Source organism: Phragmites australis, chromosome 8, assembly GCF_958298935.1.
Source record: "Phragmites australis chromosome 8, lpPhrAust1.1, whole genome shotgun sequence".
In the NCBI taxonomy this organism is placed as follows: domain Eukaryota; kingdom Viridiplantae; phylum Streptophyta; class Magnoliopsida; order Poales; family Poaceae; genus Phragmites; species Phragmites australis.
Window position 1 is genome coordinate 3418318 of NC_084928.1, and position 21972 is coordinate 3440289.

Sequence of the window (21972 nt, forward strand, 5' to 3'; positions counted from 1 at the left end):
TTCGTTTGGTTATTTATATGGTCTAATCTGACTAGTATTAGTGAGCCTAGTTTAATGAGTCAGGTTGTATATATGCAATACCACTTTATTTGGTTGGTTGTATGTGTTTAGGCTAGTTGAGATAATATTGTATTTGGTTGTTCGTATAAATACATATTGTATGACATTGAAATAAAAAAGCAAGTATTAGTATGATGTTTATTTTATATAAATATACTCTATGGTATTTAATTTGTCACATTAAGCCTTAATCTAATTTAGAATATACTAATATGAGTTAACACTTACTAATTATATGCTAATATCATCATTAGCCTAGCTATAGAGAAACATAATTAAAATACATTTTCTAGGAGCCAGACTCGCAGAGTATTTTTACACCGCTCAAAATAGACCGACTCAAGCGCCAGACAACCAAACAAGCGTTGCCTGAATGCACAGGGGGGGCAACCAAACAAGTCGTAAACAATAGACACCACTTCACTATACACACAGTAACGTATACAATTTTAACATTGTGCCTTATAATATATACTTTCAAGCTCAACAGGGTGCACAAATGATCAAAATAAGCAAATTATTACTAAAATACTGATTTCCTCTAACGCTTGTGCTGCACCCTAACTTCATATAGCTTTGACCCTGCAAAGGATATGGTCGAGGAGATCTAGAGAATGTGTCAAAAGATGTATGAGAGTAGTTTAAAGTAGACTTGAATTATAGGTTGATACACTAATGAAACTAACAAGTAGGTGTGCGAAGTGTTAGACTAAATTATTATTATCTCTTTTGATTATTGATGTCAACATCATCACTCGGCTAAGTACTTAGGATGATTAAGGTGCTGCTCTAGGATAGCTTGACCGCTATATAGATAGGTCTAAGTTCAGATAGGCTTAGTAAGTCACACTTCTACTAACTCGTAGGATTATCCCTATAAAAAATAGGTTATTTCCTTCATCAATGTCGTCAATGTAATATAACCACGTTCATATATTTCTTCGGGTTAAACTTCAAATCGGAGCTTCCGCAGGAAAGAATAACTGAAAGAAAAAGAACACGCTGCACCAAAAAACATGGATGCAGAAACCCACAGCGCTGGACGCAGAAAACCCAAACCCACACACTACTGAAGCCAACATAAATGCACACCCGCCGCACGGACCCACAGGGTGGAAAAGTGACCGGCCCGCGCTAGCTACCGCGGAGCCCGAACCCCCCGCTGCACGGGCGCACGGGAAAAAGCCGCCAAAACCACGTAGAAAGTCCCAAAAAACAAGCCCAAAGCGGGCGCGGGCGAGGGCGAGCAAGCAACCGGCCACCCACCAGTCCACCACCGAGCTCGGCTCCGCTCAGAGGCAGCAGCAAGGCATGGGCGCAACACTAAAAAGACGGACGCGGCCGCGCTTCCAACCCAAACCCACCACCTCCGCATCCTCTTGCCTTCTCTCTCCTCGCCGCCTCTCCCAACGAGAACTCTCCCCTGCCTGTCCTCGGCGGTGACGTCGCGTGGTCGTCAGGCGCGGGCGGGATGGACGAGCGGGGGCTCGGTGGCTTCGGCGGGGGCGGCGCGGGCGTGCAGGACCACGGGCGGGAGGCGATGCTGCTCCTGCACCATCAGCAGCGGCGGCAGCGGCAGGAGGAGGAGGAGGTGCGGCGCCAGATGTTCGGCGGGGTGGCGTTTCCGGCAGCGTTGGGCCACGGCCATCAGGTGGACTACGGGGAGGAAGCGGGCGGGCTCGGCGACAGCGACGCGGGCGGGTCGGAGCCCGAGCCGGCGCCGGCGCGACAGCGCGGGGGGTCCGGCAGCAAGCGGAGCCGCGCCGCCGAGGTGCATAACCTTTCCGAGAAGGTGGTGCGCTGCCATTTCTCAAGTGTTCCTCTTGCTTTGCTCTGATTTCCCAGTGCAAGTGCTAAAAATCGTTGCTTGGTTTGGTTGGCAGAGGAGGAGAAGCAAGATCAACGAGAAGATGAAGGCGCTGCAGAGCCTGATACCGAACTCCAACAAGGTCAGTAGAAAGCGAGAAGACCTTTCTCTTTCTCCCTAAATATATGGTTCTTCAGCTGTGTTCGTGCTGGATAATGTGTTTCTGCTATGATGGTTTATGGAGTCCAGACTGACAAGGCATCCATGCTTGACGATGCAATTGAGTATCTGAAGCATCTCCAGCTCCAAGTGCAGGTGAGCAAACACTACATGTCTGCATGACGCGAATGCATCTTTCCAATGCATACTAGGAACATTAACAAAAAAATGGTATCATAAGAGTATCTGTCCTTATTGATCCTCACCCAACCCGTGACGAACATACTTGCATGATGCGTTATGCTTATGCCAGTAGCCTTATTATACCCAGCAAGTGGTCTTTGCATGATGCGTGATGGACGCTCCATTACCTTGCAGGTACATGATTTGGTTGACAGGATGTTTTTCTTTTTGAAGTGTTAGACCGTTACCCCACCATGGTCGAATGATTGATCAATAACAAACTTCCCTGTTGTCGTGTTAAGTAAAGCGTGTCGTTGTCTATTATGTGAGATGGCAATTTTTGGGCACTAGGTTCTTGTCAAGACATACTTTTCTAACACATAATCTCATCAAGTTGTGTAACCCCAAGATAAATGATATAACTAGTGGACAAGAAGGATTGCCATGGGATGTCAATTCCATATTATGCTGAATACACAAAGATGGTTTGCAGCCTAAGGTGCTAAATAATCAATATGCCAAAGCAGTTTTGGGATAGCAACTAATGTCAATGACAGGCTGACAATATGCAGCAATGTACGTGGTTAGTGTTAAGCCAAGAATGCTGCCTATTTCCTATACTCCACAATAACACTATACTATTTTGGTTATATGCATGCTGTTTGAGTAGTTGACATACTATTCTATTTTAATTGTATGCGCTAATAGCTGAACTGTTTTTTTTTTTTGGATGGGGTATACGGAAGGGGAGACCCATTCCGTGGAAAATGGAACACCTAGGTTGAACCCAGGGATCGAACCCAGACGGGCTAGGCGAACAACCTCGCACAAAACCACCCGAGCTTCGCTTGGTTTTCCTAATAGCTGAACTGTTATTACAATTTTGATGTTTTTCCTATGGATTTGTTACAGATGTTGTCTATGAGAAATGGTGTTTTCTTGAACCCACCGTATTTGTCTGGAGCACTTGAGCCTGCGCAAGCATCACAAATGTTTGCTGCACTTGGTGGGGGCAACATCATAACATCAAAGTCTGGGGCAGTGATGCCACCTGTAAACCAAAGTTCAGGAGCTCATCAGGCATTTGACCCATTAAATCCTCCTCCACAAAATCAACCACCATCTCTTATCTTATCAAGTGTTCCTGACAAAACCATTCCAGAGCTTCCATTTCGCTTGGAATCATCACAGTCACACCTTCGATCGTTTCAGATGCCTGAATCTTCTGAGGTAATCCTTTTATCGAGAATAGAGCAGAATATTGATCCAAACCTTACCCTCTTTTAATATTTCGTTGCAGTGTCACCAGAGTTTTCTTAACTTATATTTTTTCTTTGTAAGATGATGCTTCGGGGGGAGATAATGGCAAAGCATCAACTAACTTCAGCTCAAGAAAGAGTTAATCTGCCAGGTTTGTGACATTTTACTTCCATTCATCCTGCGCCATTCTTTCACTTCTCATCCTTGACATTTCCCTTTGACCTCTTATAGGGAACAATATGAATCCCATTTGGCATGAATCGTCCATCGTGAATTCTGATCATTTTGATGGTTGCTCACGTAGCAAAGAGCGATCACATGATATGCTACCAAAAAATACAGGACATGCGTAGGTAAGCTTCTCATTTCATGTTTGAAGAGACATGTGAATCCTACCATGGTAAACTTTAAAATAGCTGGAAATAGATGATTTGAGCTTCATCACAACATAGCATGACTCTGACAACTTGACCTTTTTGAACTATGAAGTTGGACTATGGTTTATTATTGGTTTGAGCTGGACTTTTCATACTTATTGGCATGTTATCTCATGTTTGTTTAGACTATTGGTGCTATTTTGTTAAAAATGTGAAAACTGTTGATACTTCAAGCCCGAGTCTGTCGGACCCCTCCTTTGGGGTCACCTCGTGTAGCTCATATCAGTCCCTGGATCAGTAGCTGGTACGCACGAACTCCAACAGAAGTAGACATCATAGTCATACATCGAATACGATAACAAGGTTCAATACAGAGTTCATTAAACTAGAAGCCCGAAGGCATAATTTTACAAACCATCAATTACAGCGGAAACACACAAAAGCGACCCAAGCCCTACAGGCAGCTTGAGTGCAGACGAAACCGGCTTCTCTAATCTTCATCTCCTCCTTCGACGAAGTCAGCCTCTGGATCATCTGGATCCACAATTAGCAAGTATGAGTACGTAAGGTATTCAGCAAGTCCTATCTCAAGGGGAAAAGTTAGATGCTTAAAGGTAGATCGAGAAAAGGCTATAGAGTCTTTTAGGTTTTTGCGGAAAGCTAATTTTATTGATGCAGGGTTCATTTTGCAAGATTAACTTTAATGAAAACATTTCCGAAGTGAACACATAGGTTGAGCTTATGGGGGTTGACGGCCCTGGGGGAGATACATCCGTCCCGCCAGTTCCCACAAGACTTTGTCAGCGGACACACAGTCCAGGAGGCTTAGGACACAAAGCCAAAACCATTCTTCTAGAAAACACGGGCACACAGCCCACTCACACGCCAAGGAGTAACTCACGCCGAAAAGTTAATCATTATGACCGAACCGTAGCATGTCCTTGACCGAGGACACGGCTATTGTCAAATCCCTAGTTTCCCCCCTTTTCTCTCTCCTTCCTCTCTCTCTCTCTTCCCTCTCTCTCCCCGTGACTCGCCGTCCCGTCGCCGCGCGCCGCGCCTGCCGTCCCGTCGCCGCGCGCCGCGACGGCAGACCTCGCGCCCTGCGCCATCATCTCGCTCCCCGCGTCGCCTCGCGCCCCGCTCCGTGGTCTCGCGCCCCGAGCCGCCTCGTCCCGCACGCCGCTCCTCGCCGCCGGCTTCTATAAAAGAGGAGATGAACAGTGCCTTCTTCCCCGAGCCATCTCGCTCTCTCTCTCCCGAGCTCTCACCGCCGCCGCCGCCCTCTCTCTGTGCGCCCCGCCGCCGGTGAGCCCCCCCGGTCCCCTTCCTCCCTCTTCCTCTTTCCTCTCCCCCTTTTCCCTCCCCTGGGCGTACCTGGAGCTCCGGTCGCCGGCCTCCGCTGCCCGTCCCCGAGCCGCTGGCCGCCCGCCAGCCAGCCCCGGCCGGCGAGGCCGGCCGCCTCCCTCCGGCCGCCGCCGCCCTCCGATCGGCGCCACGACGCCGGCCTCCGCCGCCGCTGCACCAGCGCCGCCGCCGCCCGACGCCTCTCTCTCCCTCCCGTTCTCTCTTCGCCAAGCCAAGCCGGCCGCCCCCCTCTCTCTGCTCTCTCCCTTTTATACTCTCTCTCCCTGTGCAGCTGACAGGTGGGCCCGGTTCCTTGAGCCGAGCCGCCGGCTGCCGAGCCCACCGACGCGGAGCCGAGCCGTCCCCTCCGAGCTGAGCCGCGAGCCGAGTCCAGTCCGAGCCGACTCAGCCGAATATCCCCCCTTTTTCTTTTTTCTGAATTTTTCTCCCGGCAAAACTTCCGAAGCCCGTTTCTCCTCCGTCCTAACTCCGTTTTCGTCGATTCTTCTACCGATATTCATCTAAATTCGAGATCTATCCAATCATATCAATTTCATAATTTTTGTAAATTGTTTGACCATTATTTTAATTGTTTGATTGATTGCGCCTTTGTCGTTGTTGCGATTATTAGAGGAAGGAGCATTCGAGGACGACCCCGAGGACCCGGAGTTTGAAGAAGGAGCAGACGAGGACTTCAACGAAGGCAAGTCCTACAACCGTTGATCATGTTGATCCTATGTTTTTTTTAAACACAACCCGTAGAGCCATTGTTTCAAATAATAGGAGTATGCATGTTTAGATTAGTAGCTATGATTCTTAAAGAAATGCTAGAATAGTTATGACCCAGCTTGTTTATCCCATGCCTTGTCATTGTTACCATTATTTCGTTGAAACCCTAGAAGATTCCCAACATCAACTATAATGATTGCTTGGAAGAATGCTTGTTTACTAGTATGCTTAGGATTGCTTTGCTCAAAAGAAAGAACTAGATATTTACATGTGATAACCATGCTTTACAATGAGAAATGGTGTGTGCTTGGTGCTTGGTGTGTGTAACATTTGTGTTCTTGGGAAAACTCTAGAGTAGTGTTGACGAGGGTGAGTAAGGTGCCCCACAAAGGTAGGAGCCACCTTGGAGCAAGGTTCGCCTTTGTGGTGTTTTTGCTGGGAGACTCTTACCTCGGTCGTATAAGGATCGGTTCGCTGTGACATCTCACCTAGTATCTACTCGTAAACCACATGGCTTGTATGGGCAGGACTTGATCTAACCCTTCTGACTTAGTGCGGTACCCACCCAGAGGCCGGTAGTGGCAATAGGGACCAAGAGAAGACTTGGGTAGTGTGTAGCTCAAGGTCCGGCTGGTGATATTGTGGAGGCTAAGTCAAGCCTTGGGATTGCTAAGTGATCTTTCCCGTAATTCTTCTAAAGCCCCTGGTATCGTAGTGCCCCATGGGTGGATATTGTGGCTTCGTTATGAGGTCGTTACGTCTCGTTATGACGGCTTCACCCGTTGCTAAGGTGGGAGCCTGTGCATATCTTGTGGGTAAAGTGTACAACCTCTGCAGAGTGTTAAACCTATCCGGATAGCCGTGTCCTCGGTCAAAGACGTGCTATGGTTTGATCATAATGATTAGCTTTTGGCGTGAGTAACTCCTTGGCGTGTGAGTGGGCTGTGTGCCCGTGTTTTCTAAAAGAATGGTTTTGGCTTTGTGCCCTAAACCTCCTGAACTGTGTGTCCGCTGGCAAAGTCTTGTGGGAACTAGCGGGACGGATGTATCTCCCCCAGGGCCGTCAACCCCCATAAGCTCAACCTATGTGCTCACTTCGGAAAAGTTTTCATTAAAGTTAGTCTTTGCAAAATGAACCCTGCATCAATAAAATTAGCTTTTCGCAAAAACCTAAAAGACTCTATAGCCTTACCTCGATCTACCCTTAAGCATCTAACTTTCCCCTTGAGGTAGGACTTGGTGAGTACCTTACGTACTCATACTTGCTAATTGTGGATCCAGATGATCCAGAGGCCGACTTCGTCGAAGGAGGAGATGAAGATTAGAGAAGCCGGTTTCGTCTGCACTCAAGCTGCCTGTAGGGCTTGGGTCGCTTTTGTGTGTTTCCGCTGTATTTGAGAGTTTGTAAAATTATGCCTTCGGGCTTCTATTGTAATGAACTCTGTATTGTACTTTATTACCGTATTTATTCGATGTATGACTATGATGTCTACTTCTGTTGGAGTTCGTGCGTACCAGCTACTGATCCAGGGACCGGTATGAGCTACATGAGGTGACCCCAAAGGAGGGGTCCGACAGATGGTATCAGAGCCATTTTGACTGTAGGGCGAAACCTTAGGATTGGCCGAGTAAAAGAGTGATAATTTTATTACAAATTATTTTGATAAAATTTCCTTATCCCTATTGCCTATATACCTTGATGCTTCATTTAACAAAAGTTTTTACTCAATCCCAACTCATTTCTGTTCCTTAAAACCTTGGCAGATGGAAGGAGATGGATGGACCGTCACCTACTGCTTGGACGTGCAAGGCTTCCCCCTCATCCTTTGGGAGACACTGATGAGGTTCGGATATACTCAGCGTCCAGAGTACCGTGGACGGGAGTACTAGGAGCATGGTACCAGCAAATGTGAGGTCCATGTTCTTGTGTTCGAGACGCCCGAGCATACAGACTGGCAACCATGGAGTGTTGTTGCCTATGGGGCTGAATATAGTGACACCTACCAAGCAGCAGCCCGTAAAGCCCTACTACACTTCTGCGAGAAGCACGAGAAGGACACCGGACGTACCCCGGTAAAATTCTTTGCAGCAAGTGACCGTTCCCGCCCAGTGTGGCGCAATAGGATGAGAAGGTTGGAAGGCCTGGGTCAAAGAGAGGACGACCCTATCATAGTTGCTACAGTGAAGTACCTACTTGCACTAAAAGTACCTACTTGCACTAGACCAGCTATACGAGAGCCACCGCTTTGAGTGGAGGGCAAGTATTCAGAGGGCAGAACACTCAGAGACCCGGGAAAGAGCTCTGCGGAGGCAGTTGCAGCAAGTCCGAGAGCAGGCCGCAGCTGCAGAAAGGCGTGCCAAAGATGTAACCAAGACCCTCATGGAGACCTCAGAACACTATGTCAAGGAGCTCAACCAAGCCTACTTGATTTGCCACAGGATACACGGAGGACCGCACCGCAAGCTCACCCCAAGGAAGAGGACCTTCCACTTGCCTCCTTTTGACAGCGTTCAGCGCTTGGAATTACCCGGAGTTCCCCTCCTGCCCCCAGGAGTCGCCAGCGCAATCGCGTCTGGCAGAGTTATACCAACACCGGTCGCAGTGCCACCACCACCTCCACCAGCTCCCGAAGCAGAGCCAGAAGGCCAGATGTATGAAGAAGGATCCGAGGAAGAAGAAGAAGAAGAAGAAGAACCCTTCGAGCGCGAGTTTGTGCGCGACGACGACTCAGAGGATAGCTAGGAGTCCGTGGGGGAGAACAACATTGACTTGGATGGGTACGAGGAGGACATAGCTAGAACCTTTAGTCAGATGCACGACTTGGAGCTAGCTAGCCATGATGACATTGACCTCGCTGCAGAGTGGAGTGCAGCCCACCCTTGAAGCCCCTCTTCACCATCAGCAACGACGCAATTCAGGAGCGCCGTCAAGACCAATGTACCGCCTGCCGACCGCGTGTCAGACTTCCAGTAGTGAGCCCAGTGATGTAACCCTTGTATCGTAGTGTAGTAGCGTGTTGTGTTTGTAGCAGTTCTGTGTTGCTTGGAGTCCTTAGCTCCAATGCCCGTGTTTGTACTGAATCTTGTGTAATGTAATGCTATGTGATGTTCGTGCTAATGTTGTGTGCCTTAGTTAATCAAGTGCTCTTAAAAGAACCCTAGTAGCCAAATGATTAGCTATCCTTTCTGGAGCCTTACTTTTCTCCTACCTTCAAGCAGATGCCGCCTAAGAGGACAACTCGGATCCAGCCACGCCAAGGGCGTAAAGCTCGTGAAGGATATGAGGCCGCTAGTGAGATTCAAGTGGGACGTCAACCCAGGGGAAGACCACGAACCAGAGGAGGAAATCAGAACCGAGACGGATGGGTTAGACAAGCCCCGCTGTATCCCCAAGCCTAAAGAGAAATCATGGAAGAGCTAGACCATGATGAAGAAGTAAACCAAGAGTCAGAAGGATATGGCCAAAACAACCAACTAAGAGGACAACTGCTACCCCCACCGTCTGTGGAGGAATTGTGGCTTTGATAGCAAATCGGCTGACCGAAGCCATAGCTCAAGGCATTCAAGGCAATCGTGGACATAGTCAGGGGCCACAGCCCAAAATGATTGAGTTCATGAGACTGAGACCAGCCACATTTGACCACACTGAGGATGACCCTTTAGTAGCAGATGATTGGCTAAGGGGCATAAACAGGAAGCTAGATGTTGTAAACCCCAGCGACCATGAAAGAGTTCTTTTGGCATCACACCAACTAACAGGAGCAGCCCTAGAATGGTGGGAAAACTACCAAGAAGCAGTGGAAGATGCTAGTGCCATCACATGGAAGGAATTCCAGGAGGAATTTAGGAGGTATCACATTCCCGAAGGGATCATCGAGATGAAGGCAGCGGAGTTCCGTGACTTGAAGCAAGGGTCCATGACCGTGAATCAGTACATCCGCAAGTTCACAAAGCTCTCTCGCTATGCCCCTAAGGATGTGAACACAGATAAGAAGAAGCAGGACCGTTTCAGAAGGGGACTGTATAGTACCCTGAAGACACATTTGTCTGTAAGTACCTACCCAGACTTCAATACGATGATGAAACTGTCATAAATCAAGCCTTGGGATTGCTAAGTGATCTTTCCCGTAATTCTTCTAAAGCTCCTGGTATCTTAGTGCCTCATGGGTGGATATTGTGGCTTCGTTGTGAGGTTGTTACGTCTCGTTATGACGGCTTCACCAGTTGCTAAGTTGGGAGCCTGTGCAGATCTTGTGGGTAAAATGTACAACCTCTGCAGAGTGTTAAACCTATCTGGATAGCCGTGTGCATATCTTATGACGGCTTCATCATTGTATTGAAGTCTGGGTAGGTACTTGCAGACAAATGTGTCTTCAGGGTACTATGCAGTCCCCTTCTGAAACGGTCCTGCTTCTTCTTATCTGTGTTCACATCCTCACGGGCATAGCGAGAGAGCTTTGTGAACTTACGGATGTACTGATTCACGGTCATGGACCCTTGATTCAAGTCGCGGAACTCCGCTGCCTTCATCTCGATGATCCCTTCGGGAATGCGATACCTCCTAAATTACTCCTGAAATTCCTTCCATGTGATGGCACTAGCATCTTCTACTGCTTTTTGGTAGTTTTCCCACCATTTGGCATAAAGCTCATGGGCTCTTAATCTTTCTAAGACTATTCTTAGGTGCTGTTCGTGCTCTTCGGCACTCTGAGAGTAGATGAGTATGTCGTCAATGAAGACTACGACAAACTTATCTAACTCTTCCATGAACACCCTGTTCATTAAGCTCATAAAATAGGCAGGAGCATTGGTTAACCCAAAGGATATTACTGTGAACTCGTATTGTCCATACCGGGTTACAAAGGCTGTTTTAGGTATGTCACTTTCTCGAACCTTTAGCTGGTAATACCCTGACCTCAAGTCAATCTTAGAGAAGAACTTGGCTCCTTGCAGTTGATCGAAGAGGTCATCGATCCTGGGCAGTGGGTATTTATTCTTTATTGTGACTTCATTTAAGGCTCGGTAGTCCACACACATCCTAAAACCACCATCTTTCTTCTTCACAAACAAGACAGGTGATCCCCACGGGGACGAGCTAGGCCTTATATAACCTTTCTCTTGCAACTCTCCTAGCTGCTTCTTTAACTCTACTAGTTCATTTGCTGCCATACGGTAGGGTCTCTTGGTCATTGGGGATGTTCCAGGGATAAGATCTATGATGAATTCTATTTCCCGGTCAGGTGGCATTCCAGGTAGTTCCTCTGGGAACACATCTGGGTACTCCTTCACTATGGGCACTTTGTCCGGGGTGGTGGCTTTCAAGTTGCACAACATGTGCTTGGGTTTTGGTCCCTTAGGCTGTCATTCCACTTTAATGCCATGGTGGTTAACTAGGGTGACTTTTTGGGTGCCACAAGCTATGTTGCCTTGACATTTGGCTAACCAATTCATCCCAAGGATGATATTTATTCCATCAGATTGGAGAACTACTAAGTCTGCTAGGAACTCTACCCCACTTATTATAATTTTCACCCGGGGGCATCCTAGTAGGCACTTAATTTCCGCTCCGGGAGAGCGTATCATAAGGGGGATCTTAAGCATGACAGTTGGAATTCTATGCTTAGCAACAAACTTTGAGGATATGAATGAATGCGAAGCTCCAGAATCAAATAGTACGGTTGCTAGAGTTGAATTGACAATGAACTCACCGAAGACGACGTCCGATGCTTCCTGGGCATCACGAGCATCGATGTGGTTGACGCGGCCTCTTTCAAAGGATTGTGTTGTCCTCTTCTGTTGTCCTGAGGCTTAGGGTCCACCACGTCCAACTCCCGACGCTGCTGTCCTAGCACTTGCTGCGGGGTTCGTCAGGGCTCGTGCTGCGGTAGGGTTCTTGTGTGGGCAGTTGGCTATCACATGCCTAGGCTCTCTACAATTATAGCAGACTCTGTCCTTATTTCTCTCCGTCACCTGTGCAACAGTTCCACTGTTATTCTGCTGACTTACTGGGTGCTGGCTGCGGTAGGCTGAACTTGCTGGTTGGTTATATCTCTGAGACCGATACTGCATGGTTGGTTGGTGTTTTGTCTTCTGGTGGTAGCTAGGTCTGGGCCTTGCAAACCTTTCTTGCTGCTTTTGCTTCTGCGCCAAAAACTTGCGCTTCCGGTCATTGTCTCCTTCAGTCTTGGCCTCCTCTACGATGATGGCTCGATTCATCATCGTATTGAAGTCTGGGTAGGTACTTGCAGACAAGTGTGTCTTCAGGGTACTATACAGTCCCCTTCTGAAACGGTCCTGCTTCTTCTTATCTGTGTTTACATCCTCAGGGGCATATCGAGAGAGCTTTGTGAACTTGCGGATGTACTGATTCACGGTCATGGACCCTTGCTTCAAGTCGCGGAACTCCGCTGCCTTCATCTCGATGATCCCTTCGGGAATGTGATACCTCCTAAATTTCTCCTGGAATTCCTTCCATGTGATGGCACTAGCATCTTTCACTGCTTCTTGGTAGTTTTCCCACCATTCTAGGGCTGCTCCTGTTAGCTGGTGTGATGCCAAAAGAACTCTTTCATGATCGCTGGGGTTTACAACATCCAGCTTCCTGTTTATGCCCCTTAGCCAATCATCGGCTACTAAAGGGTCATCTTCAGTGTGGTCAAAGGTGGCTGGTCTCAGTCTCATGAACTCAGTCATTTTGGGCTGTGGCCCCTGACCATGTCCACGATTGCCTTGAGCTATGGCTTCGGTCAGCCGATTTGCCATCAAAGTCACAAGTTCCTCCACAGACGGTGGGGGTGGCAGTTGTCCTCTTAGTTGGTTGTTTTGGCCATATCCTTCTGGCTCTTGGTTTACTTCTTCATCATGGTCTAGCTCTTCTATGATTTCTCTTTGGGCTTGGGGATACAGCGAGGCTTGCTTAACCCATCCGTCTTGGTTCTGATTTCCTCCTCTGGTTCATGGTCTTCCCCTGGGTTGACGTCCCACTTGAATCTCACTAGCGGACTCATATCCTTCACGAGCTTGACACCCTTGGCGTGGCTGGATCCGGGTTGTCCTCTTAGGCGGCATCTGCTTGAAGGTAGGAGAAAAGGTAAGGCTCCAGAGGGGATAGCTGATCATTTGGCTATTAGGGTTCTTTTAAGAGCACTCGATTAACTAAGGCACACAACATAGCACGAACATCACATAGCATTACATTACACAAGATTTAGTACAAACACGGGCGTTGGAGCTAAGGGTTCCAAGCAACACAGAACTGCTACAAACGTAACACGCTACTACACTACGATACAAGGGTTACATCACTGGGCACACTACTGGAAGTCTGACACGCGGTCGGCAGGCGGTACATTGGTCTTGACGGCGCTCCTGAATTGCACCGTTGCTGATGGTGAAGAGGGGCTTCAGGGGTGGGCTGCACTCCACTCTGCAGCGAGGTCGATGTCGCCATGGCTAGCTAGCTCCAAGTCGTGCATCTGACTAAAGGTTCTAGCCATGTCCTCCTCATAACCATCCAAGTCAATGTTGTTCTCTCCCACAGACTCCTGGCTATCCTCCGAGTCGTCGTCGCGCACAAACTCGCGCTCGAAGGGTTCTTCTTCTTCTTCTTCTTCCTCGGATCCTTCTTCATACATCTGACCTTCTGGCTCTGCTCCGGGAGCTGGTGGAGGTGGTGGTGGCACTGCGACCGGTGCTGGTATAACTCTGCCAGACGCGATTGCGCTGGCGACTCCTGGGGGCAGGAGGGGAACTCCGGGTAATTCCAAGCGCTGAACGCTGTCAAGAGGAGGCAAGTGGAAGGTCCTCTTCCTTGGGGTGAGCTTGCGGTGCGGTCCTCCGTGTGTCCTGTGGCAAGTCAAGTAGGTTTGGTTGAGCTCCTTGACATAGTGTTCTGAGGTCTCCATGAGGGCCTTGGTTACATCTTCGGCACACCTTTCTGCAGCTGCGGCCTGCTCTCGGACTTGTTGCAACTGCCTCCGCAGAGCTCTTTCCCAGGTCTCTGAGTGTTCTGCCCTCTGAATACTTGCCCTCCACTCGAAGCGGTGGCTCTCGTATAGCTGGTCTAGTGCGAGTAGGTACTTCACTATAGCGACTAGGGTAGGGTCGTCCTCTCTTTGACCCAGGCCTTCCAACCTTCTCATCCTATTGCGCCACACTGGGCGGGAACGGTCACTTACTGCAAAGAATTTCACCGGGGTACGTCCGGCGTCCTTCTCGTGCTTCTCGCAGAAGTGTAGTAGGGCTTTACGGGCTGCTGCTTGGTAGGTATCACTGTATTCAGCCCCATAGGCAACAACACTCCATGGTTGCCAATCTGTATGCTCGGGCGTCTCGAACACAAGAACATGGACCTCACATTTGCTGGTACCATGCTCCTGGTACTCCCGTCCACGGTACTCTGGACGCTGAGTATATCCGAACCTCATCAGTGTCTCCCAAAGGATGAGGGGGAAGCCCTGCACGTCTAAGCACTTGGTGACGGTCCATCCATCTCCTTCCATCTGCCAAGGTTTTAAGGAACAGAATGAGTCGGGATTGAGTAAAAACTTTTGTTAAATGAAGCATCAAGGTATATAGGCAGTAGGGGTAAGGAAATTTTGGCAAAATAATTTGTAATAAAATTATCATTTTTTTACTCGGCCAATCTTAAGGTTTCGCCCTACAGTCAAGCATGGCTCTTATAGAGTCCTCGATTTAATGTAGAAAATTGTAGTTGGAGAGTGAAATTGTATATATGATGTTTAGAAATGAATTTGGTCGACAAGTTCATTGACCTTGCAATTATGAAGTTATTTTGTTCCATGGCTTCAAGCATATCATGAAAAAGCATGTTCCTTCAGGTAGGTGAAGAAAGCTCTGTCAGCAGCTTACTTGCTTCCTGACCTAAATTGGTATTTTTCAGTGGTTCTGCTGATATTTGTTTACATTTCTTTTATTTTCAATCTTGGACAGCTTAGGAAACTAGTGACAACTGATGAAACCGAGGTCAGGTCCCAAGCTAGGATGACATAGTTCAGTAACCTAACTGACAGGCAGGCTTTCCAAATCATTTACCTCCGTTACCACAACAGTATCTTTTATTTTTGAAGCGACCTGAATGCTTCACTTAGCAGGGCAGTACAGATAATAGAAAACCATGTAATCCTTGTCCGTTGCATATTTCACAGTTTATCGGGAAGCTAGCAGGTAATTGAGACTGGTGCGCTGTGATACGTTTTCCAATCAGCAGCCTGTAAACAACTGCCCCCATTAATCTGAGGCAAGTTAGCTAGCTCCACTATCAGAACTGCTCTGGATCAGATGTTCCGAGTATAGTCTACTGAGAGCAGCCCGAGACTGAAAAGGCTTCATTCTTTCATTTGCTGAATATTGTAATACTTTTCAAAAAGACGGCAGAAGCCGAATATTATGATATAATTCAGAATAGTCTATTGTGTGTTCAAGTTTTTGTTTTGAACTGCTCGTTGAACTGGATCAGCACGAGATATAAGATGATCTGAGCAATCTATATTCTAGGGGCTGAAAGCCATGGCCATGTGAATGTAAAAGGATCCGTACCAAGGCCTGAACATCTACCAAGCTGAAATTTTCCTTTTAAGAGAATACATTCGCAGAGATTGTACATGGACCTGATATGAAACAGCAGAACGTTTATCTAGTAATCTGTTATGGTACGCCACACAGGCGTTAGCGCAGGACAAACCATACGAAAGACGAAACGACCCCAGCAACTAAACCGATCAGGCATCAGAACCACTCCCAAAACCCTGAGTCCCTTCTGGCTTCCGTTGTCATTCACCGTACTGAGTTACAAGTAGCACCTGGCTAAAGCTTTAAGAATTCTTCAATGAGAAAACTGCCCCAAGTGCAGAGACCTTGGCATCAGCAGGGGCTCGAGAAGCGAGCATTCGATGCCATCCACCATGCGCGTTCGGCAACTCTGGCATCGAAGGGACGAGTCATCTCGGATCATGATCTCGTGTGTCCCCCGCCGGCCGACTCAAGGTACAGAGTAAACCAGAAGCATCTATCCTTGTTATCAATCAATAGAGATGAAGATGGTAACTACAACCAATGTCACTGTACGGAGTTGTTCAAGCATTATTTCCACATAATACTTTCCGCATTCTGAAACTGAAAGGCACAAACTGCTTCCAGTCAGGATAAGCATCGAGCCTAACTACCAGAAATAGAAGAGTTGATGAGTTTTCTGAAATTTTCTGAACAAAGAAAAGGACATCCACTTCTCATGTCATTCTATCCGAAGCAGCGAAACTTTTGATTTATGAAGAGATGAATTGAGAAGTTGTTGTCAGAAGTCCTGCTCTGATATTCCTCTAGCGTGCATCAACATCTGGGTGCCGCAACGCCTCAGCAGCTGAATTCGCAACGGGCAAATGAAAAGAACGAGTCAGTTAAGCAACATGTCATGGGTGATGCAGCTGTTGCAGAAGTTCAATAATTTAACACAATTTTGTAAATAGCAAAAAAGAAGACAAACATGTATATGCATCGCATTTTCTCAAGCACAAGTCAGCGCATTTGACTAAAATAAGTTCGCAAGAAAATATGTACATGCAACAACTATTTCACTGATCTCTTTTTGACAGCAAATTCAAAACTATAGAAGTACTCTGAACATATGCGCTATGTTACACGGTATGCAAGATTCAGTTTATATTGTCATCAGTATGATATTATGATCTACTGAAGATCTGTCATACAACAACTATTCTACTGATCTCTCACAGCAAATCCGAAACTACAGAAGTGCTGTTAGCATATGATCTATGGCACACAGTATGCAAGTTACGGCTTCTACTCTCATCAGTATGATCAACCGGTCACCTTTCATAATCAGAAGAAGAGCAGATAACTAGTGTCGCACAGACCACTGGGAAAACTGCAAAGTTCTGACCTGGTGATCCAGTGATCAGGACGACGATGTCCATGGTCTCCTCGTTGCGAGGCAGGTCGATAACCAGAGGGGTCAGCCGCCCGTAGACGCCGGCCCGCACGCACACCGTGATGTCGGAGAATATCTCTTGGTCCACACGGAGCGCCACCTCGTTCCTCAGGTTGAACACGGACCGGCCGTAGAACAGGAACGTGCCGAGCTGGTCGGAGTTCCCGAGGTCGTTTGCCCCAAAGCACCGGATGATCCGCGACCGGTCCACCACTGCCTCGGCGCGCCGGCGGAACAGGCCGTGACGGCCTCCTAGATTCTGTTGCAACGGAACACTGGTGTTTAGGAAACCAAAACAAGTAGACAAACACTGGTAACTGAATGAACAAATCTGAAATTCTGAATACACATCATTATGGGAAGGAAATGTTCAGACCCAGACAACACTGCAACCGAGAACTATGAGAAAGAACTACAACAGTGATGTTACGGACAATAGCAAGAACTCACCCAAAAACTGAATTCCTACAACTACAAAACACCAGGATCTGACGCAGATCAACGAACGGCAGACAGAAATTGAGAAAGCAATCACAATTCAGAACAAGAGTCCCAAACTTAAGTTCTAGACTAGACAAGAAATTTTGTATAGCTGGTACGAAATGGGAAGGCGAAAAGGACTAGTTTGATAAAGAACTGCTCCCTAAAGCGAACCAAATTCAGAAGAGCAAGAAGTCAAGAACCTTGCACTACTGCTCCCTATGAGCGCGACCTACGGAATTATAACTTTTGAGTGAAAGGAGTAGTAATCTTGGCACAAAATGTACCAAGAATTGCATCCCCGTGAAGTTAACAGGCGGAATTAAGGGACACTTTGGAACGAACTGTTGCAAGACTTGCCCCCAGGGGAATTCAATGTCAGATTTCAGCAGCTCTTGCAAATTGACGCAAAAATTCCAAACCCTGCTTCCCCCCACCAAATCAATGCGAGGAGTGCAAAGGACAGAGAACGACGAGCTCACCTGAGTAGGACCTGGAACTGGAAGGACTGGCGGCGCCGGTCTCGGGGGGATGGCCTCGACCATCCAATGCTTCATATTGCTCCAAATGCTAATGAAGTGGTCGACGGTGGCGCCGGTGTGCCATATGCGGAACCTGCCGTTGGCGCGGAGGTGGCGGTTGGAAACGTGGCGCAAGAAGACGTCATCCCCGACCCCGCCCGGAGCCCTGACGCCCATCCACATGACGGCGTTCAGCTCCTGCTCGTCGTAGCAGCGCTGGACGACGCGGTGGCCACGGTGGCCGCGCGGCGCCGGGGCGGGTGAGAGCGCGAGGTACCGGCCGTAGGCGGCGCTGTGGAGGAGGACGTAGGTGATGCCGTTGCGCACGACCCGGTGCACCGCCCACGCGGTGTTCAGCGACGCTCGGCGCCGGCGCAGGGAGACGCGCACCCCGTCGTCGTCGTCGGCGTGGAGGTACGCGCGGGTCGCGCGGTTCCGCAGCCTCACGTGGATCCCGTTGGGGAAGAACTCCATCGCCGCCGCCTGTGGTGGTGCGGCGACGGCCGCGAGCGAGTGGGTTTCTTGGTTTCTTGGCGCTGCGGCGAGGGGGCAGAGGAAAGGCGGGAAGCAGAGCAGGTGTTGGTTGCGACGGTTACGTTTGGGCGCCGAGGCGGGGCATTCATTTCAAGGCCAAGGCCTCCGCTGGACTCGCAAGCGTAGGTCCGTTGCTGCACGTGCCACTAGCAGGTGGGCCCGGATACGAGGCATTGCTGCAGCAACTGGTATGTGGGGCCGAACGCGAGGCCTCGTGCTGGGCCTGCGAGGAGAGCACTCCACCGGAGAGCACGCGCTGATGGAGCTCGACGACGTGCACTACGAGTGGATCGACGAGCGCCGGCGAGCTAACAGCGGCGGCCGCCGGGACTATGACGGCGATGAGCGTCAGCCATGAGCGTCGACGGATCGGCCTCAAGGGCAAGGTCGCCGAGGCGTCGCGCTGTGCCTGCGAGGCGAGCTACTCTACCGGAGACGGAGCGCAGACGGTGATGGAGCCCGTCGACGCGTAACGTACTACGAGTGGATCGACAAGTGCGATCGCGCCAACGAGGACTGATGGCGATCGTCGTGTCCCGGTGGGTTTTGACTTGGATTGATTCGGCACTCAAGCTTGCCGAGTTGGCCTGGCCCTTCTTGCATGCTGTTCTGCTTCTGCAGGAACTGCACATCAGCGAAACAAATATGAGAGATGTAACCTTGTAGCGACAATGCAACTCCCTAAAAAAACTCCGTTTTTTGTTGAGTTGTGTGGCACAGGCGCAGTTCAGTCTCTACATTCTTGAGGAGCGTATATTCATTCTTTCTGCTGCAAGACTAGTTCTGCACGCAATAGCAAACCTTATGAAATTTAGGGTTCCAATCTGATCAAGCTCGCAAGTTTTTATTGCTCTGCCCGGACTGCAGAGAGAAGGGACAGAAGTGAATCAATAACAGGATTGATTGTTTTCATTCTGCTGGAACAGCACAGATCCGAAACTTTTGAGGGTACGTCAGTTTTGATTCTGAAGCTCGTGCGGAAGTCGAAGATGAACGTGAGCACATTTGGCATTTGCTTGGATTGACATGGATTCACCCTGGTTAGCTTGTATTATCCAAGTTTGCAACTTGTGGCCGAGGCCCTTTTGGCCACCTGCCATCCTGGTATCTACGTTACAATAAAAAAAATGTAGAACAAACAGAGACTGATCATGGAACCCGTATGCACCTAGGAACTGAGTTGATGATCAATCAGACATAGATCAACCCAACTGAGACTTGGTGATATATCAACACAGGTGCCTACTACACTCACCAATTTGGTTGATTTCAAGCATATAACTTCCTTACATCATACAAATAATGTAGTACTAAGTCAAAACACAACAGTTTCAAGAGAATTTTCTTAGTTCATATTCCCAGTCTCATGCTGATTTTGAGTTCTCAAAGATTCGCTAGCACTGCAACATAAAAGCAGTCCTGTCTAAAGAAGGATCTGCCCAATTGGAAGTAAAGGACAATTGAGGATACTAGGCTAAGATTAGCTATCGCACAAGAGGTTATATTGAGGTTGGACCAAGCGGAGGAAAAACGCAACCTCTCTCTAGATGAAATTGAGTTCAGGAAATTCTTGAGAAGCAGAGCAATTGGTCTGGCGGCCATTGAAAGGACTCATCTACGGCAGCACTCTCGCCTCACCTCGATACGGAAGGCTGATGCAAATTCTAAAGTTCTTCGAGTTGAAAGCAAATTCAAGGAGAAGAAAGAACTTCATCCAAAAACTAGAAATGGACACCGGCATGTGTATCACAAAGGAGGAAAGGGCGGCAGAATTGTATGCGTATTTCGTCAAGCACAACGGGACGGTAAGGGAGAGTACAGTGGGGCTTAACTGGGGGCCCTGCAGTATGCCTAGCATGATCCGAGTGAGCTAGAGGATCCTTTCAAGGAAGAAGAAGTGTTTCTGACTATTAGATCTCTCCCTTCTGAAAAATCGTCGGGCCCAGATAGCTACATTGGGTTGTTCTACAAAACATGTTGGCAGATTATCAAGCCGGACTTGCTGGTAGCTTTGCGTCATTTCTATTATTTGAGATGCGTCAACCTTCATCTCCTCAATGTTTCCAATATTGTCTTGCTTCCCAAAAAGACAGAAGTAGTTAAAGGTCTCCGATTACAGACCCATAAGTCTCATCAACAGCTTCTCCAAAATCGTTTCTAAGTTGCTTGCCAATAGGCTTGTGCCACACTTGAACGAGATCATTTCCAGGAGTCAAAATACTTTTATCAAAACAAGGTGCATCCATGACAACTTCATCTATGTGCAAGGTGTGATTCATGAACTACACAAGAAAAAGATAACATCCTTGTTCTTGAAATTAGATATAGTAAAAGCTTTCGACTTCGTAAGCTACCCATACCTGCTCGAGGTCCTCGATGTGCTGGGGTTTGAGGCCCGATGGAGGGATTGGATTTCTTAGCTCTTGGCCACTGCTTCCTCACGCGTCCTGCTCAATGGAGAGTCTGGAACGAATGTCAACCACGCAAGAGGTCTCCGGTAGGGGGATCCTCTTTCACCGATGTTCTTTATCATTGCAATTGACCCGCTCCAAAGCTTATTCCAATTGGCTGAACAGAACATGCTGCTCTCAACAGTTCTTCCTAGGAAAGCAAACCTCAATTGCTCCTTATATGCTGATGATGCGGCTTTATTTTGCACTTCGGACAGAGACCAACTAAAGACCATAAACATAATTTTGCAAGGAACTTGGCAAAGAAGGGATGGCCACATACGTAAAGCTAAGATATCCAAGAAGTGCTCAATCGTGAAGATGCTGAGAAGTCAATGTTGATAGAGTATTCCGAGGCGAACAGAGTATATGAGCATGCTCGGGGTATCTTTTACCGGGATTTTCCCGAGTGGTATACTTGGTAGAAAGGCAAAAATAAAAAAAAATCTAGCAACGAAGGAGACGAGAAGGTGGACAGGTTGGTAGAATCGTGTCAGCTCATCCAGCCGAGGGGCAACGCTACTATCTGCGAGTTCTCCTAAACCACATGACTGGCACCACCTCCTTTGATGACCTAAGGATGGCTGACAACGAGATCCTACCTACCTTTCGTGAAGCCACAGAGAGAAGGGGTCTGATCGAGGCAGACAACACACTGAACGAGTGTCTTACAGAAGCGAGTTGTTCTAGATGTTACCATCGCTTCGAAGGCTCTTTGCAACAATACTGGTATTCTATGAGCCCAACGACGTGCGTGGACTCTGGAACAAGCACATGGAGGCAATGTTGAAAAACTATCGCCGCATCAATCCATGCACACTCGCGGTCCAACAGATGGTTTTAGTAGATATCAGAAACATGCTACAATAAATGGGTAAAGATATACGGTCATTTCCTCTCCCTGAGATCGACGAGGCACAGGACACAGCAAACGGTGTGCCCAAGGAGATCTTTGAGGAATCCACGATCGAGCTTGAACATGGGGACGCAACTCTGTCGGACTCCCTCAATGCCGAGCAGAGGGCTGCCTACGATGAGATTATATATGTTGTTGACAGTGATGAAGGCAGCGCATTTCTCGTGGATGGACCAGGAGGGA

The 21972-nt window shown here is 48.2% G+C and overlaps 2 protein-coding genes across 7 annotated transcripts; one reads left to right on the forward strand and one right to left on the reverse strand.

The window, feature by feature from the left end:
• Positions 1 to 1305: 1305 nt before the first annotated feature.
• On the forward strand, positions 1306 to 15379 carry LOC133926305 (transcription factor BHLH6-like). Of its 6 annotated transcripts, none has more exons than XM_062372162.1 (7): positions 1306 to 1855; positions 1944 to 2009; positions 2117 to 2182; positions 3122 to 3439; positions 3551 to 3620; positions 3701 to 3822; positions 14875 to 15379. In XM_062372162.1, the coding sequence occupies exons 1-6, from the start codon at positions 1532 to 1534 to the stop codon at positions 3820 to 3822; spliced, it is 966 nt and encodes a 321-aa protein (XP_062228146.1). In that variant the 5' UTR covers positions 1306 to 1531; the 3' UTR covers positions 14875 to 15379. The 6 variants fall into 6 exon arrangements, with proteins under 6 accessions (XP_062228146.1, XP_062228149.1, XP_062228150.1 ...); XM_062372165.1 differs by having other exon boundaries at positions 15090 to 15379; XM_062372166.1 differs by having other exon boundaries at positions 1306 to 1852.
• An 867-nt stretch (positions 15380 to 16246) lies between these two features.
• LOC133927525 (uncharacterized) lies at positions 16247 to 18363 on the reverse strand. Its single transcript, XM_062374000.1, has 3 exons — positions 17851 to 18363; positions 16841 to 17147; positions 16247 to 16300 (listed from the first exon to the last, which is right to left on the reverse strand). Exons 1-3 carry the CDS (start codon positions 18361 to 18363, stop codon positions 16260 to 16262), a joined length of 861 nt encoding a protein of 286 aa, XP_062229984.1. The 3' UTR covers positions 16247 to 16259.
• Between the last annotated feature and the right edge of the window lie 3609 nt (positions 18364 to 21972).